The following is a 19582-nucleotide window of genomic DNA, read 5'->3' on the forward strand; positions in this document are numbered from 1 at the left end:
ATGAGCAGATCCTGAAGCTGAAGAGCAAGATGCTGGTGGGAGGTGGTGCGAGTAGGGGCACGGATTTTATAGTGTCTTCTATTCCCATTTGGGAAGAGAAAAAAAAAAAAAAAAAAAAAAAGAGTTGTCAGTACTGAGCTACTCCCCCCTCAGCCTACAGATTAATCTGGCCTTCTAAACACAAGCTTCTTGTTAAACAGCAACAATTTAAAAAAAAAAAAAAAAAACCAAAAAAAACCAACCAACAACAAACCCAACCCTCCTCAGCACATTATATATTTTAATGGGACCGTCCTTGACATGCAATACGAAGGCAAATTCGTTTCCTGTCAGCCTGGCTCAGCCTAATGGACTTGGAAGCTGCAGTTTTTCCACTCCTCTTAATGACTTGTTGCAATGGAGATGAGTGCTCCGCGTACAGCAATGCCATCTTCTGGCACGGTTCCTGTGAGAAAGGGAGCTCGCTGAATGCCGCGGAAAGAAAGCTCCTGTTTTGGGAAAACAGAAACTCCAGGCTCCGCAATAAATCTCAGATTTTCCCCCTCTCCGTCGCACGTACTGTCGGGCTCCGATTGTTCAAAGGGACTGAAATAAAGCGGTGAGAACACACACAGCGCGCTTAGGAGCTAACTCGCTCCAAGCGGCTCTGAAAGGAGCACCCGGTACATCACCAAGCGTGAAGATTTGCACAGACTCGAGGGTAAAGCACCGTGGCCGAAGACACGGATGTGCTCAGAGCTCCGTGTAGGAACCCGGCAGGAAGGGCGAGCAGTCAGACTCTGCATGTCCCTGGGAAAATGCTTTCTGTATCAGCAAACGTTTCACCCATCTGATTTATTTTACTTTTGTATTCCCAGCCAGAAAAAAAAGTCTATATTAAGCAACAGCAAAGATTGGAAACACGTGCTGTTTACATTGAGGAAATAGCAATTCATTACTTCCTCGCGGTTCTGATTTTCTCCTCGACTACCTCTACACATCATTTGAAGGTATAATAGAACGGGGTTAAGATAAAGATCCCCGCTAAACCTAACACCTATGCTTTTTATTCCCAAAATTTGCAAGGGTCACACTACAGCATGTATTGAGGCTACAGATTTCAAAGATCTGAGCAAGTCGGATGTTAAATAGCGTGCTCAGAAATAATATTCCGGGAGAAACAACATATTTGAGTTCTTTCTTGCTTTTACAGGCGCAGCAGAAGAGCCCCCAGCCCGAGCACGACACCAGCACAGCAAAAAGCGCCGCTTTCCAAACAGGAGTAGATCCCTTCCGCAAGACGTTAAGCACGCTGACATCTCCTAAATCCCTAATCTTTCAATTCGGGCTTCCCACGCTGATGCGCACAGAAATCCGGGTTTAATACCAGCTGGAGAGAACAACCGTCCTGACCGACCGGGCTGCCTGGACAGATCAGCACCTTGGCCCAGCGTGACTCCTGGGGCTGAGCCCCACCAGAAACCACCTCAAAATCCCCTCTGCCAAAGCCTTAAAAGCAAAAACAGAGCAAGAAACGCGGAGTTTCGCGGCCACCCGAATCGCCCGAGGAGCCGCCCGAATTATCTGAGCTACATTCAAGTTCATCTCTGGGGTCTTAAGAGAATGCATACAGGGGAAAACCACTGAAATGAATTCTTAGGTGTCTAATAAAGAGAAAACTCCAAGTACAGCATTTCCCACAGCAAGGGTGTCTAGAGACTCTTCTTCCCACAGCTTCCCATAGGACTAAGGTCAAGAGGTACAGATACGCTCCATTCTCTCAGCAATTCTTACGAGTTGATAATAATTCCCTTTCATCTTTCACAGTGTCGAGTATTTCACGATGACTACGCTTTGACCAGGTTCTCTGCTCCTATTCCGAGTGAAGGAGGGGAAGCACGTACGGAGCCACGGCCTACAGCTCAAGTGTATTTCTCCAAAATTGTTTTGATTTATCTGATCAGCCATTATAAAAGCCAGCCTACACAAAAAAAAAAAAAAACAAACCCAAAACCAACCACACACCAAACACAAAACCCAACAGCCAGACAGGCGCTTCCAAGTAGACAAGATTATTACTGGAAGTATCTTCAGTTAAATAAAGTTTATCCTCTGGACACATTTACATAACAACCACTAACACTGTCCTAACATATGTGGTAAATAGAACAAAATAGACAACCACAGTCACTCCAAACACGAAGTCAAAGAGCTGACACAATCAGGTTTGGTTTTAAGGCCCATTCAGCCAAGAATTTTAATTATTTCTTCCTCTGTGGGGGAGATCAGTCATTCGAAATCATATTTGCTTGAGACTTGCCACCCAAATCCTCAATCACTGTCCAAGAGAACAGCAGACTACCCGACAAGTTTTTGCAGAGAGATACGAAATCAAGATCTGGTCTCCAGTAACTGTAAATTCAACCTCTCATAGGATTTAAAAAAAAAAAAAAAAAAACCAACCGTGAAGAGCATGCCACTAATGTCAAGATCTCATTAGCCAAGTGGTCCTCTCATACAGGTTTAATTGGCTAAACCTCTGCTGGATACGGCAAAGCTAGAGAAAATGAAGACTTCTCTTAGTACAGGGACACTCAAGATATGAAAAAGCTTAGGAAATAACAAACCAAATCAAATTAAAAAGCACTTAAGACCAAATGTAATAATTCTGCAGATCAGGAGCTGAAGATGGTGGTTGATTTTTTTTTTTTTCTCCTATTGAGTTATCTCTTCAGAGACTGCCCAACTACAGGGACGAGCTCACCTTGCACACGTGCCTGCAGGGTTCTCCATGCAATGGAGCAGTTCAACTATAGCCGTTCTCTTTTTTCTTTTTTTTTTCCCCACCAGGAATGCACAGAAGACAGCCTATGATCCACAAACACATTTATACACAGGACATCTGAAGCATGTACGCTGTTCAAATATTCAGCTAGTTGAATGACTTTTTTTTTTTTTCTAAATTTCATGCATCTGGGTAAACACAACCATTTCCCATGTCTACAGGGTGTCCAAATTCCTCATGAGTAATCCCAGTAACGTAAATTTGGAAACACAAGTGAAGTATTTGCCTTGTCAAGTCATATACACCAGTAAACAGTTTTCAATAGTAATTTTGTTTGGCAACACAGTCAAATAGCAGGTTCCAGCAGCAACACCAAGCTTTTTTTTTAATATATATATATTTTTTTTTAATATTTTCTCCTGTATTCAGAGTAACACGAATTGGTCGTTCATCGCTGCATTTTTTTACATTAAGTGAACCAAAACAACACAACTGCATGTGCAGCTTGCATTCAGGGCAGCAGATGACATCCCTGCTGCTCTCCACCACGTTTCCGAGCTGGCTCGGACAACCTAGCTCCCTTCCGAGCAGCAGTTTGATGCCAGCTGAGCAGCTCAGTGGTCAGGTAAAACAGGATTACTGAACGTTCCTTCTTCAAGGAGGCGAGATACGAGTTGTCATCAGGCAGGGAATCGTGATCGATGACATCTCATTTCAAAAAGCTGAAAGACTTTTTAATTTTTTTATTTTTTTTTTTACATAGATGCTGATCTGCCCTTTAAAAAGTTCCATCTGTTGTATCCTCTGTTGTGGGCACTACAGACAAACAAAAAGCTTAACACATTCAACCTGCCTGAACCAAGACAAGGAATTAGCCTCAGCTGCAATCTGCAATATTTCATTTAGGCTTACAAGAGAGGAGACACTATTCCCATCTTTCCCCATTCCTTCTTTCCAACTGTTCTGGTCATCAGTGTAATTTTCTCACATCACTTCTACAACCTCACGGTGGAGGGGGAAGAAGTCTTTAGTCTAACGAGTGGTTTAACATAAGTAATATACATCTAGATGCAAGACAAGACTGCTTTCACTTTTGGCAGAATATAATCCTCAACGGAGATATTTAATTACAATCCAGGGCTGCGTCGTATCCCCAGCTCGGTTTGTCCAGGTTTTCCATCTACAGGAGGTACGTAGAACTGACACCAAACACCCTGCGAGAACCATGATTTGGTACTTGCACGTCAGAAGAGAAGAATTTCGCCAAATGCATACCAATTTCCATAGGCACATTTACATTCTTCTAAATTTGATACTTAAACTGCATGAAAATTATTATTATTTTAATTACACATTAAATGGGCTTTGGGTGAAATATAGAGAGTCATCAATAAAATTAAAAATGCAATAGGAACATCGCCTTTTAAAGTTATTCCCTGGCCTCCACTGGATCTTAAGTATAAAAAAAGGCAACGGCTCAGCTACCATAATCCATGTTACCATGGTAAGCGTTCTGCCATACATAATTCCATCTTCCTACAAACAGGGACCAAAAATACCCATTTGTGTCATCTCTAAATGAGAAGATTTAATTTTTCATTCCTGTACCAAAGTGCACTTCTGAAAACACATCTATCTTTCTAATTGCATTTAGGTCGGGATTATTTTATGACAACTACAAATATTAAGAGTTTAAGGACAGAGACTCAAGAAATCACCCATTTACAGGAAGAAATTTTTATTGTCTTGCATTTCACAATGCTTCATGTTTTCCTGCTCTAATCCCTTCAACAATATGGAAAAAAAAAAGTCTATTTAGAATATACCTTAAACCAGTATTTTCCAAATTTTTTTCTTCCAGCTAAGTGCATCGTGTGTGCTACCCTAGCCACTTCACTAGAAAAATAAAAGTCTAGAGGGCTCATTGCGATTTCTTCGTTAAGTATAAAGTCTTTGGTACATATGCTTCCTATGAGATCTTTAAAAACACATGTTACCAAAGCAGAAGAAGAGACATCAAGTAAACCTTCATTTATCTGTCAACAAAAAAGACTTGTTGTAGCCTTTTTTTACAACAGCGTAATATTCTACAGCTGAGCCCTTGTTTTAAAAGGCCACCTTAGGAACTTTTGTTATTACCAAATAAATTCTCCTGGGAATTGTTGAACAAAGACACTACTTATTCCGCAACAACGAGCCACTCCGTGCGCTTACAATTTAATTCTTCGGGTTGTACGTACAAGCCTTAGAAATCCCATCGAATTAAAATTCAAGGCAAAACGAGCATCCACATGCTATTACCTCTCCAGCCTCTTACATGGATTCCGCTTACAGCAAGGTGTGATTTGCAACATAAGCTCACACCGCTTACTCTAAATAATCATTGGTAGCGTATTCCACAAGGAGAACTTAAAAGAGTGAATAACGTGTTCTACCCTGAAATTTGCTGCCCTTAAGCAAATGCCGATTTTGTGACTTTTACAGGAGCAACGCAGACTAATAAGGGATTTTAAGCTGTAGCTGCAACTAAGGTGACCAGTTTCCTCGGTCCCTTGTTAATTGGCAGCAGGACTGGGTAGTTAATTGTTTCATGTTCTGGGTTTGTTCATCCTAACAATAGTATTGTAGGAAGCTGGAGAGTTGACTTGGAGCTTGTTTTTACAGTACATGGCATTTCTAGTATTTCATAGATCCTAATATTAGCACCGAGTCATCACGACATCCTATCATTCATCTCAAAAAATAACCCGCGACACTGTTGCTCAGCGGTTTTCTACGACTGAAATCAATCTCTATGCTAACTCTGCAAAACCTTGATGAAAAGAAAAAAAAGAAATAAATCACAGGTGCAATGCACCCCTACTTTCGGGTGGAAGCAGCGCAGGGAAGAGATGTGCGATGCCCCAGTGAAGCTAGATGTCAAGAGCTCCCACAGGCACGAGTCAAATTAAAACTCAACGGGACAACCAAGAAGTAGAGGTTGGCTATCTCCTCAGGGCGACAGGGCACATCTTCCAGAAGCTTTAAATAAATTTCACATTAGCAAGACTTAAAAAAGCAAGCTAACCGCCTTTCACATTCGTGGAAGCTAACTCCAGGTGAAGGTCGGGTTTAGATGCACCCCTCCAAAACGGGCACGGGTACAAGCAGGCTGACAGGCGCAGAGAATACCGAACTATGTTTAGCCGCAGCAAAGGCCGTGTCAGGTCACGTTACGTAGAACTTGTAAGATGCTAAGAGCAAGGTCGAACAGCTCGAGGAGTTAAGGCCTCTAACCCGCACCTCGAGGGAGCTGCAATAGCATAGGTCGGACGCGGGCACCAAGGCCAGGAGCAAATAGATTACCTGTCTGGGGGCTAAGAGGTTATCGCTCATTAGCCCACACCGAGTAAGTCACTTCAGATTATAAAAATAGAGTATCAATCCGTCTGCGACGGTGCCTGCCCATCGACTTAGCACATCTTGAGAACACATCCAAAACGTGTCAGACAAAACACTTTTATACAGATTTCACAGACATTTGCTTTACTAAATATAGATTCTCCTCTTTGAGCTGAACAAACTGAAGGGGAACTAGGAGGCACAGGAGCCAACAAGAGTTTTGCAGAGGTGCTTTTACTTCCAAATATTTATACCCATCTCTTCTCGCTCATTACCTGCTCCGACTTACCGAACCGTCATTGTGAGACCCATAAAGCTTCCCCCTTTTGCATTTTAGTGCCACAGCAACTTGAAGATCCTCTGTTGTTCTTGCCCCCCCCTTTTTTTTTTAATAAATAAATCATTTTCTCTAATTGCATCCTTCAAACTTCATAATTACCACAAAAGAATTACTGGAAGTCAAGTCTGTTGTTTTGTTTGTTTCAGCAAGCGATCCCTTGCGATGATTTGTATTCACCAAAGGTTTGCCGAGCATCAATCTTCCCCTTTAACGGCGAGATGACACACGTAACAGTATTCCTGTACTGCGAGACAACGAGCGCTCAATTATCAAGAACGTGGGCTCTTGCTGTAAAGACCTTCCTAAGATCGTACGGCTGTTTGCAAAAGGATACGCAAGAAAATTTGGCCTGGCAACTCAAATGGGCTACTCTGACACCTTCGGCCTTGGAATCGCACTTTTTTCACGTGAGGTTCTGACCCAGCGGGTGGAAAGCCTACTACCCATCGCTTCCAGCGTGCCACGGTCCTCAGGGACAGCCGAGTCTTGCTCTCAGTACAGCCTGAGGAAGGTTGGGTTGACCCATCCTCACTTGAGGGGGGGTTGGTAAAAACAGGACCGCAATGGCATCTTTTCAGCCGTTATTGTCACCCGGACAATCGTGTGTGCTCCCAGTCCCTGATAAAGGACAAAACTTTTAGAAAAAAAAAAAAAATCAGACGAGGAGCACAGGTGTCAGCCCTGTTTTCTGGTTTTCAAGTATACTCCCATGTTGTGCCTCTCAAAGAGTCCTAAAATTGCTTGGAACATCTACCTTGCCAAATACCAGCCGGCTGGGAGACAGCAGAGCACGCATACCAAGACAACGAGGAACCCAGCCAGGATTGAAGGCAGAGCATTTCCAGAACCAATCTCCGGCTGCTACAGAAATAATCCTCCGAAGTGGTCTCTTGAAAGGGCAGGTTCAGCTGCAAGAAACTATTTGTAGGAAAGCTAAGACTAAATTATTAGTGACGTGATCCAGACCTAAAAATTCCCAGAGTTGACAGCGTTACGCGAGATGTACACGCAGCACGTGATGCCCCGTCTGCTATCCCGGGCAAACCAACAGGCTTTGGCTCCCGTGCACCGACCAGCTGCTGCTCTCAGCAAGAGCTAAAATATCATCTTGAATCCAGGCCAGGATATTAACATCCAGCCCGAGCAAGTTCAAGTTCCCAGAAAGCTCTTGCGCAGTCACGAGAGAGTCCTACTCGTGACCCAGTCCTGCCCCTGCCAGCTCCTGCACCACCCGCACGTCCGTACGCATCAGAGGGAACCGCGACCTCAGTCATCCACCGCCGCTGGAACGAAACACGCATTCCTGAGAGCAGCAACAGCTGAGGGTCACGGATCACCGAGTGTTGGCAGTCGTTCCGCACCAGGAGGAGGAGGGAAAGCTGGGGTTTAGAAAGATAAAATAATAAACAAAACAAAAAATGTGTCTCAGAGGATTCATCTGGTTGTAACACGCTAAAATAGCGTACAAAGGATACTTCAGAAGAGTTCTGGTCGCTTGATCTAACGAGCTTAGATCTTATAACAAAACACCCTAACTCAGAATTAATTGCAAAGTTTATTTTCTCATCTTGGAGTTGCGTATGTGGGGGGTGCAAATACCTTGTGCTGTTTAAAAAAAAAAAAGATTCTGGGCACATCCTATTTCTAATGGTGCATAGGAGTCATAAAATGAAAGTTGTCCTCAGTTTGATATTTTCTGAATATACACATACAGGTAAGTAACCCTGGATTACATTTTTTTTTTTCTTTAAGAAAAAACACAAAACCAAACTGCAACATTTACAAAGATTGCAAGAAAAGATGAATTAAGTCTGGACACCCTCAAGCTTTTCAGAGGTAAGCTCATAAAACAGTACTTCACCATTCGCCCCAACATCAACGGTAAAGAAACTTACGGCACTGTTTCGCCAGCTTAAATCCGGCCAGTGTGAACGCTCGATATACATCCCCATCCATCAGATGTTTGGAAACGTCCCACGAGATCAAAGATCTCTAACAGAACATAAAGCTTACGGCAAGGCCCCTCAAACCTTTCGCAAAATTGCCAGATTTGGGTCACACACCGTTTCCTCGCGTCAATCTGTGCCTCGCACGCACCCCCCCCGTGAAATCATGCCGCTCGTGACCGTCGTGTGAAAATATTCACACGCGTGTTCAACTCGCCTTATGAGGAGCAATCACCAGAGGAATCAAATGCTTCTCCAGTTTCGTCTGTTGTGAAACATCTACCACTTAATTCATGATCTGAAACGCATTTAGAATAAGCGACACTGAATTAATACCCGACGCAAGGATTTCAGCAAAACTAACCGGGTGCCTGAAGAAGCACAACTATTAAACGCAAGGAAGAACGAGATGCCAATTAGGCAGTTACCAGCCTGGACTCAGCACTAGCAGCTCATCACGCAGGAGCCAGTCGCTTCTACGGAAGGAGACGTGCACGCTCCGCAAGAGCACAAAGGCCCCTTGACCAGCTCCTCTTCTCCCCCCCGCACGTCATCTTAAACCACCCAGATTATCTTAATAAATAAAGCTCCAATTAAGAGATGGATGCATTTCATAAAGCTTCTTACCAGTTCTCAGCGAGCACAACTTCATTGCCAAGGACAGCACGTAACTCGTGGAAACTCGCCTTGGTTATCGACGGCTGTAAGAGCATTGAGAGAGAACCCCTGGAAGGGAGAGGTCAGCAACCTCATCTCCTGCAGCTATTGTTTTATATCCACCAGTAGAAACCGATACGAAGAATCGGCAAGGCAAACGCTTTTCCAAAACGTTTTGCAAGGGGGTGGGTGTGATGCATGAATCCTTGTTGCATAAACAAGGATTCCTTTAGTACAGGACGTCTCAAGTAGCTGCCCCATTACGTGTGGAACTCTTCATGCTCTACAGCAGCAATCAGGTTCTGCAGATAAATCAAAATACTTTAGGACTACACAGCCAAAATGGAACACACCCCCAAACTCTACGAGCAAAGACAACAAATAATTGTGCTGCAAGTACTGTGCAGCCCCACAGCTCGATGCAGTCCGTTTTTCTTCCTATCAGGAATCTCAAATGCAACGTACAACTCGACCAAAGCTTTAAAATTGATTAAATTTTAAAAAAAAAGTGCAGACCAGACCAGTTGCACATAATTGATACCAGCAGTTACGGCACAGAACGAGGGAAAACAGATACAAATATTATTCCAGCATATTACTAGCCAACTTAAGAAAGCACGTTACTTGAACGGTATTCCCCAAAGCGACCGTCGCAAACACTTGAGCTCTCAGGGTCGTAATTTTGTGTTGCGAGGCAGGGGGAGAGCGAAGCACGACACCGACGCTACGGCCATAATCTCATTAGCAAAGGCGCCGTACTACCGCTGCTGTCTGTCCAGCGAGGGCTTAGCAGCCACCAGCCTGGTCTGCACGTCCAGCCAATTACCAGGACGACATCAGGGCATCAAGCACGCCGCATTACTTAATCGTAATACATTTAACGTTATGATCAAAAAAGAAATAAAGTTTGCCGAATTGAAAGGTTGCGCCCCAACGCATTCGCAATTCTGAAAGTGCGGCAGGGCACTTCTCACCCGTGGTCACGTACGAATCGCGATGGTTTTAGCGAGCGAGGCCCAGCTTTCAGCTCTAAAGCTTGGACAGAAATTTTATCGGATTGTTTCAGCCAGCCGCCCACTCGCATCGCTCTAAAAAAAAAAAAAAAAAAATCTCTGTGCATCAACAACAGATTCTGAGCACAGCCTGTTTCCCCCACCCAACTTCATCAACCTCCACGGGATAATCAACAGCAATTTCTACCTCGCATCCCTCCCTCTAATTAAATATTATTATTTTTTGAAGAACATCAGTAAAGAGCACAGAATACGCTTACACCCTGAAGGCTACGTCCTGCTCGGTTCCCAGCTTACCCCCCGTCCCAGTAAGGCCAGTCAGGTGTTTATGAGAAGCGGATCAGAGAGGCAGAAAGGCCATCAGAACAGAACATATTGTGTTCAGTCAAGTGTTTTCCCACTCCGTTAGTCGGCTCTTTACCCACAGTTAACTGGGAGACTCCTGAAGCCCAGTTACTGTTTACAAACACCAAAGAGCTTTCTCTCCAAACAAACCGGGGGAAAGGAGGTCCAGCTCAGCTCTCCCATCACCAACACAGCTTATCTCCCACTCCACAGACATACTCTCAGCGACCAGAGCTCAAGAGCGATGCCCGAGGGTAAGCTTGGATGCCAAAATTACTCCTCTGTTGCTATAACATCAGCCTTTTCACTTAGCACACGGTGATAACGACAATCCAAGGCACCTGAATACCAAGCCTAAAACCCTGGACAAAGCAAACCTCACGCTACGTACGTCATAGTACAACACTTAAGTACAGACGCAGCACGTTCACCACGACCGTGCTAGTGTTTCACGGCAAACCTTACTATTGCTTTACTAACCTCTAACCTCGGGAGGCACCAAAGCTGCAGACATGAACAACAGCAAGGTGTGTTCCCACAATGTGCACGCAGCGATCTGTATTGGCATTGAAAAGTTTGCATTAAGGTTTTTTGGGGGGTTGGTTTGTTTGTTTTCAGGGGGTTTTTTCCTTATTGACTAGTAAGAAGCACCGTTCCTTCAATATTTAACAACCAAGTTAAGAAACAACTCCTCTTGGACACGAGGCATGCAGGAAGGGTTTTTCCCCCAAAGCAAACCGTGGTATTTGTTCCCACCGCAATCAGAGGGGGCACCCACAGCCTCGCCGCAGAGCCGGCGGCCCCAAAGCCCAGCAAGTTCCAACCCCCCCAGCCCAGCCCCAATGGCTCCCTGAACAAAAACATCACACCAACAGCCAAAAATCAGCCTTCTATACCACGGTCGTGGACAAGTCTTGTAAGGAAAGGAACAACCCAGAAAAAAAAACCCAACACCAATGCAAAAAAAAAAAAAAAAAATCCAACGCAAAAAACCCCCCAGACCCCCAAGTCTCTGCCAAACACATCCGTTTTCACAGGTAGGTGGGAGTTCACAGGCACAGAAAGAAACTTCGTAACAACCCCAGAGCAGCAAAAACATAAATACAGTAGGTCCCACACAGAAATCAGTACTAAATTACAACCCCTAGCTCAACCCCTGTTTCTTAAACGTTTCTATTAAAAATAAAATAATCTGTTACCTCCGTAACCAGCGAGGAGCCACCGCTTGCCCTGCAGCCATGCTAGAACAACGCTTCCAGCTGCTTCTAGCACTTTCTACCCCATTTACAGGACCCTGATGTGATGCACCTGCTTCCCAATTAGCACCACCTGGGTGTAATTACTGCAGCCCTTAAGCAGGCTCCTGGGCTGGAGGAGGCTGTTGGGCAACTCCCCCCCACAGCCCTGCTCCCAGCCGGGAGGGTTTCCTCCAGGGATGCTTCCCCCTGCGCCCTCCCCCAAAAAAAAAAAAAAAAAAAATCATCCCCTCTGTATTTCAGCAGCAGCCTGCTTGGGTTTCGATGGGTTTGCTTTCCGGCATAAAACTGCAGCTCGGCAGCAAACGGTCTCCCGCTGACTTCATTTTTGGGGGTGCCCCAGCCCCACAAGCCCGCTGCCAGGGGAAGCCGTCCCCGGGGAAACACTGTCCCTTTGGTACCTACAAAATCATCAACTTCTGGTTTTATACGCTGGGGGAGTAAGTCATAATGTTTGACCACCACCTTGTTTGTTTTCCTCTCCACCTGGTTTAGATACTCCAACATTACACCTACATCGGGGCACCTGGCAGTATTTACTAAATTAACTGAGTCTGGGAACACTGACAGACGATGCTCTGCAATTTGCTTTACTTTCCCCCCCCCCCCTTTTTTTTTTTTGGCCTTTCCAAGCTCTTTTTTACAAACCAAGATAAGACCTGATTGGAACACGAATGGATTTAAAACCTTCAATTCTTCCCCTCCCTAGCAGGCTAAAAACACCAGCTCAAACCGAAGAGGTTTTCAGGGCAGCAGTAAATCTTTGCACGCATTTTCTGCATAAATCGGGACAATTCCCCGTAGTTCCCTCATTTTAGACTCTCACATGTGATTGAAAGGATCTGCTAATTTCCAAGATGAGGTCTTGCAGGCTTTAAGTTTCAGTTACTGTATGGCACGGAAACGGGACCGAATACCCAGGATCAGCTGTAATTTTCCATACCCCAGATTTTTATTACGGAGTATTTTTGCTACTTTTTCAAAAAGCTCCAGTATCTCTATTGCCTGCCTTGAGACTGTTTATTCAGGTGACCGAAACGCAAATACTGAGCTGAACTGTTAGGCAGAGGACTAACGCTCTACCTGAGGCTGCATTTGCTTTCAGAAAGTGTCCCTTAGCTTTACACAGCACCAGCAATTAGTTGGCTGTTAATGAGTTGTTCTTCCCATCCATCCTCCCCGGCACAATCACCGCTTCCTCCCGTGACCGTGTGTGATTCCCTCGCCGAATGCCACAGAAAGGGAGCGTTTTAAAAGATTTCACCTCTCTGATATATACTCTTTTCTCCCCTGGGGATTAGATAATCTTGGTGGGGTGCAGCCGGACGCCCAGCCCCCAGGAGAATTCTGCCGGGGTAAAGACCCAGAACTGTACCTTTAATCTCTGCTTGCAAATTCCCTTCATGTTTGGCCGGGAAGCAAACTTTCCAAAATTACCGTTTCCCTTTTCTCGATTGGGGGGCCTAAAAAAAATTGGCAGCGTGGCAGAAGTACGTTTGTTATCTTACAGTGTGTTATCATATATCGTGATTCGGTTTCTAATTATATGGTCGCTGAAGCATTTGGGGGTTTTTTGCCAGAGCCCCGTTCAGTGTGAAGAGCAGACACGGTAGGGGACAGAATTAAGACTGCACAGTCCTTAATTCTATTAGTTTGTAACTACTAAGTGCTTGGTTTTGCAACCTAAATAACACTGTAGCATAGTCATTTTTACATGTAATCTAGGTATATGTAGTTATTTATGCACTACCTGTAATTACTTTTTCCTGCGTTAGCCTGCATCTATTATGCACCAGGTTCATTATGCATTATGTTTCATCGTTTCGAATTAGCGAGAAGACATTTTCTAGCACCCTTTTCCCTTTGATACGGCATATGTGGTTCACTGAAAAAGAAATGCTCGTTTTGATAGATGTTCTCTTTACTCAGTGCTCTGATGCCTAAGCGAGTATTGCACTACGCTGATTTTCAAGTCATTCTAGTTTTGAACAAATGACTTTTAATCCTTCGTAGCAGCAGGAGGTAAAATTAAAAATAAGCTTGAATCAAATTAAAGTTCAAAGAATCCTTGAAAATGGGGCATTCAAACCAATCTAAGTTTTGAAATTACGGAACGAGAATCCATGCCAGCAGAGAGGTGAAGGCGAACAACATCTTGCCCAAAGCAAAGCTCCTGCGAGGGTGGGCTGGGAGGGGCAGCAGTCTAAACCACCCGCGGAAGAGATGCTGCAAACATCCTCAAATCCAACGTCCCGGAGTAGGAAAAGCGTGAGGAGTGGGATGAAGAGCAGCGGGGCTAGAAAAGGCAGCAGCAAAGCACAGCAGTGGTATAGGAATAGTCGGTGGTATGAATGGGCAAGAAGATGACCTCTAACGCTGCAGCGGCACACAAGTTTTGAGGAGGGTTTGTCCTCTCCTCTGTTACAGGAGAAAAGAGACAAAATCCGATTGAGTTGCAGGGGAAAACTCCTTGAGAAAAGCAAATAAAGAGAAAAAAACCAGTTTCTGCGGTCCCACACACGGACTGAAGCGTTCCCTGTAACAGATTTTTGTCGAGCCCCAGGTGGAGACCTCAAACCGATTAGACCGCATCTGTTAGAGTTCATGTGATCCAGCGGGCTGAAAAACTCTTGTCGTTTGAGCCTAGAGATGAATTGATATTGCATCCGAGAGTCCCCTCGGGCACGATACAGAAGGGCAGGCACAATTCTCGTTTCCAGCCGTTGCGACCGCTTGTGGGGACTTGGGCTCTCCTAGTAACCAGGTACTGGGGAAAATCTGCAGGTCTCACATTCCACACTCAGTACTCCAGTGACCGTCTTGCTCTCACGGCTTCACAACTTGGATTTCCAAATACGTCCAACCGTATTTGGAAACGGAAAAGAGCTTGAATGGGAAAAGGAGGATTTCTGGTTCCAGGCATCATTTTTTATAGACAGGTGTTTTACCAAGAGAGAGTTATATGGAACGAAGGGATTTCAGGGGGGATCAATAACGGCATGACATCAGGAAAATTACCGTGTGACTGCTGTACCTTGCTCGATGATAAGCAACTTCGACTGAGATCGGTTAAACCACAGTAAAAGACACTCCTGCACGCTTTCCTTTCCTATCAGATAATGGATTAAGATCATCGATTTATTCATGCGCGCTCAGCGGCGCGGGAGGAGAGCAGTACCCAAGTGCCACGGCAGATAACACTGAGCACGGCGCTTCCAGCAGGAGAATTCCTTCTCAAACGAGGACCCCAGAACGGTCTGAGGGTCGGTGAGGCGGGAATCCCAGTCTCCAGCTCTGGCTCCGAACAAGGCAGAAAGGGCGGCTGCAGCCGCACGGCTCAGCCCAGGGAAGACGGGCAGCACCCGTTCACGCGTCTTTTCTCTTTACGTCACAAAAAACGTTGAAAGGTTTGTCCTAGTGCGACGCAGCAAAACTCTGGAGCACCTAATGCCTTCACAAAACTGAAAAAACTACTTCTTGCCTAGCTCGACAATTGACTTTATTTCGATGGCTGAGCTGTTGTCATTTCTAAGCTATCTATACGCTGAACTGCTTGCACAGGATAATATATTCAGTTTAATTTTCACCTTTCCCTTTAGAATGCAGCAAAGTCACTAGATATCATTCAGCCCATCGAAGCATTTACGTTAGCGAGAGGATATTCCCTCTCTTCTAGTAAAGGTGTTCTTTAGATTCTTCACTAAATGATCAAACTAGTATTGTCTAATGCAGTATTCGCAAGTTTTGGTACCGCTGGCCTGTTTCTATTTAACCCAGCTCAAGCCCAAAGCACTAGACTACCTTAATGTTACGTTATCCTGTAAACAGAACAATTATTGTTGTACGGTTTTCCTGCTAATGAGTTCGACAGCTTGCAATGTCGATGGATGGAAAATATTTCCTAGGGAATAGTTAGTAAGAGGGGGGTTTATACCCATTTCCTTTACTTTACTCACAGAAACACACATAAAAATCACAACAGGATTCCTCATTGATATCTTCTGGTTGTTCAAATGACCAGAACTGAACCCTTTTCGTACCTTCAGTCATTTCTTTCTTACTCTGAACACCGTTTAATCCATCAGCCGGGTGCTAATACAGTAACCTGAACCTGTTCCTCTGAAGCCAACTCGATTTTACACATGCGGAGGGTCACCCGAAACGGCAGTGCCCCTCGCCGACACACTCGTGGTGGCCGAGGAGGACACGCCGGTGTAGTAGACCCTGCTGCTCACGCGGGGTTCGAACATTGGAACAGCTTCCAGAGAGGCTGGAAGAAGGGACCTGCCCGCAAACAGGCAATAGGAGATCCAGAAAAGGGTTCGTTTAATCGCGGATCCGTGTCGCAACGTCAACCCAGCGTCCCGGTCTTCCCCTGCGATACTGTTGTTGTTGTTGTTTTGTTTCTCTTCTACAGATCAAGTGTTCTGATGCAAGACACTTAGTGTTTAGGTTGCAAATTTTATTAATACCGTTGTATTTTCTAATGTGAGGATAAGCGTTTAAATTTTCTTTTGACAAGAGAAGTACAGCCTTTGCAACTAGAAGGAAAAAAAAAAAGTGGAAGTATAACTCATGTGACTACTAAGGAGAGAAAAAACATCCATCCTATTCCAAAGATGACGGTCTCATTTACAACAACTTGGCTTTTTGTTCGGTACACGTTCCTGAGCTTTACGTACCAAATTTCAGCGGTATCTGACCGCAGTACTTGGCAAGGTGTACTTTAAGCACAACTTAAAGGGTGCGACTCAGGTGTTTAAGGTAAAATACAGTTCTTGCTAAACCAGGTTCGTGGCCAACAGACGCAAATAACGGCCTCAGTCCTGCAAGTGCCCCCAAATCTATATTTAACATGAAGGACGGACTCAAAGATCTCTTAAATTAACTGAAAGAAATAGTAAAAGTTCCACAAATACAGCTTTGGTTCAAACAGCTTCTTCAGTGACTTTTGTTACCGAGCTGCAAGCTGGGACTAACCTCAAGGAGCAGCTCGACGGGAATTCGGCATGGTGCTGGTTTCACTTTTCATTAAGGGCTATCGGGATAAGCGCATCGTGATAACCAACCAGTCGGCACAGCGGTTTCAAGCAGGTGGGTTTGCTTCCCTTTCGTTTTGCACTCTCCCGAGTCTACTCTCCCTCCGTCCTAAGGATGCAGGAGATGCTTGGTAAAGTGGGAGGCTGTAGTGATTTATAGAAAAATCGATTGACTTGAACCACCGTTGTGTTCTTTACCTTGGTCTTGAGTGGCCTCGTGCATTTATTCACGGACTTTTAAATTCCTGGGAAGGTCACCCAAGAAGCTGTGTGGATGCTAGCTCATTGAAGGGCAGCAAGAATTCAAATAATTCTCTACCACAGCCATAGCTCAGAAACACGGCTGACGAGTGGTTGCTTCCTAACCACAATTAAAAATAATTCTAAATATAGAGTGGACGCAACGCATAGGAAGACAGTAAAACAACCGCAGCGCTCATTCTTTTTCACGAGTGAGTTCCGCGTACTAACTCAGCATATTACACCGTCATTTTTTCCCTCACGTAAAATGAATAACCCCGCGAGAAGTCAATTCAGAACGCTCCGCGGAACGCAGCGGTCTGGGTTTGCCGCTGAACGTGCTGGATCCTTCCTCAGTGCCGTAGTCCAGTTTTCCTTTACTCCCTGGAACTTCTTTCCCCCCTCCAATGCTCTTCATCTGCCCCGCTGGTACTGCTGATCGCTCCCAGTATGGATTGCCAATAAACCGGAGAGATCCCTGCTCGTTTTTCTCCCTCCTAAAACCAAACGTAGCTAGTAAAATCACATTTTTTTCCTCCCAGTTTCCAGCGGGGAAGGGAGCAGGAAGTGCCAAAATACGCGGGGGTGAGGGGGGCGGCCGTTCTTGTGGCATTTCCAGCCGGGGTCAGAAGCAAACCCACACAAAGGCCTTTTTGCTCAAGTTATCCAGCCCAAACTTCCAACGTGTAAGGGGGTTGAAGAGTTTAAATACTCCTCCAAACTTCCAGATGCCTGTCCCAACTGCAGACCCCTGAGATTTCCTCGTCAAGGGTACCGCCAGCTTCTCAGTGAAAATGAAAAAAAAAAAAAAAAAAAAAAAAAAGAGGAGAATGGGATTTATATTTGGATTTATGTTTGAGTACATATATACTATGCTAATCTGATTACTCATCGGGAATCCTCCTTTGCAACAGCTTTTTCTTTTATTAATCTTACCACGGTAACGTTACAGCCTTAGCAGGAAAAAGCAAATTGAACGCACCAGCACCGCGTCCCTCCATTTCTGCCTCTCTCATTTTCAGGAGACGCGAAGCGCTGATGGTGTGACCCCCCCCGGACCCCCAGCAGCTCGGTGGTACGGACCCAGCCGGGTAGAGAACGTCAAACAACTCCTGCAAGCAACTTCACCCTTCCAAATGTAAATTAATGCAGCAGCCGCCGCAAACCAGAGCTCTCCTCGTGCAAGGGGATGGATGCGAGCAGAAAAGCGTTGCATACGGCGAGAGCGGGAACGGCCGCTGGAAAATTGCTGCATTACGTTAATTAAGATTTTATTCATGCCTTTCGCCATGCCCTGCTACAGCAGTAACGCACCACAGAATACATCGCGGTGCACCACCGCTGCTCGCAGCCATGTGAAGTTACACACGCGTGTGCGCGCGCACAAGCGCTTTCCTCTGTGCGTGGGACTCCGCGGGCACACCTGCGCTGCCTGAAATAATTTCGGGGGGGGTGTGGGGGTTTGGGTTTTTTTCTTATTTCACGGGGTATTTTTTTATTGAATGACAAGCAGAGAATAGAAAAGCATCCACCCACCCAAGGTGTACCTTCGGGTCCCAACATTTCCGCCCCCCCTCCCCGTCCACCGGGGCTCCATCTCCCCCTTCCCACGGACAGGGAAGCCTGCGGAGCAGCCCCCCACGCAGCGGAGACCACCCCCCACACACACACACCAGCCTCGTCGCTCCCGGCCACCGATCCCCAGCCAGAACCATTGCCCCCCGCGTCCGTGTCTCTCCCCCCACACACACTCGCGGCCGCACCTGCCGCCCCGTGCAGGCGCTGCCCCACGCGGGGTGGGGGCGCCGCGGACACGCGTGTCGTCGCCGCCGCCGCGGCGCGCACCCACCTGGCGAAGGCGCGGCGGGCCGGCGGGGGGCGAGGTGCCGCCTCCCGGTGCGGGGGGCGCGGGGGAAGCCATCTTCTCGCCCCGCGGCTCCTTCCCACCGCCGCCCGCCTCTCCTCAGCCCCGCGGCCGGCGGCAACCCGCGGCCGCCACCATACCGGGGTGCACGGCCCGGTAACCCGCCGCGGGTGGGGGGTATGGAGGGGAGGGGGGGGTGACCTTCCCCGGCCAGCCGGCGGTGGTAGCGCTGCCCGGGCTCTGCTGCAGCGCGGCCGCACGCCCGACCCCTGCGCGGCTGGGTGGGTGGGTGCGAGCGTGGGTGTGCGATAGGGCGCGGGGAGTGGGGGGAGCCGGTGCGGCACGGCGGGGTGCCCGCAGGCGGCGGCGGGCGGAGGCGGGGGCCGGGCTCCCGATGAGCTCATGGACAGCTCCGCCGCTGCCGGCGGGGGGGTGGACGGGCGGCGGAAAAAGGACCCGCCTCGTCCTCGCACACCCCTTGCACACCCCCCCCCCCGACACACCCACGCACATCACCCATCGCACACGTATGCTCCCCCTACACCCGCGCCCCCGCCCCACGCGTGCACCCACGCTCTCCCCCTAGCCGCGGGCTGAACCCACGGGTGTTTTGTTTGACATTACGGCAGAGGAGGGCTTGTTAAACCTTGCCCTTCAGCTCCGCGTTTCAAAATACAGGAATAAAACCGTGGCTGAGAGTTCAGGTACGATTATCGTCATTCAGATGGCGCAGAAAG

At 46.6% G+C, this 19582-nt stretch overlaps 1 protein-coding gene across 1 annotated transcript in view; it reads right to left on the reverse strand.

Moving 5' to 3' along the window:
- ANK2 (ankyrin 2) overlaps positions 1-19188 on the reverse strand; it is a 345813-nt gene extending 326625 nt beyond the window's left edge. Inside the window, exon 1 of the mRNA XM_054823151.1 lies at positions 18831-19188. Within this exon, the coding sequence (XP_054679126.1) occupies positions 18831-18902 (72 nt within the window). The 5' untranslated portion in view covers positions 18903-19188. The remainder of the gene's footprint in view (positions 1-18830) is intronic.
- Between the last annotated feature and the right edge of the window lie 394 nt (positions 19189-19582).

Source organism: Grus americana, chromosome 4, assembly GCF_028858705.1.
Source record: "Grus americana isolate bGruAme1 chromosome 4, bGruAme1.mat, whole genome shotgun sequence".
In the NCBI taxonomy this organism is placed as follows: Eukaryota; Metazoa; Chordata; class Aves; order Gruiformes; family Gruidae; genus Grus; species Grus americana.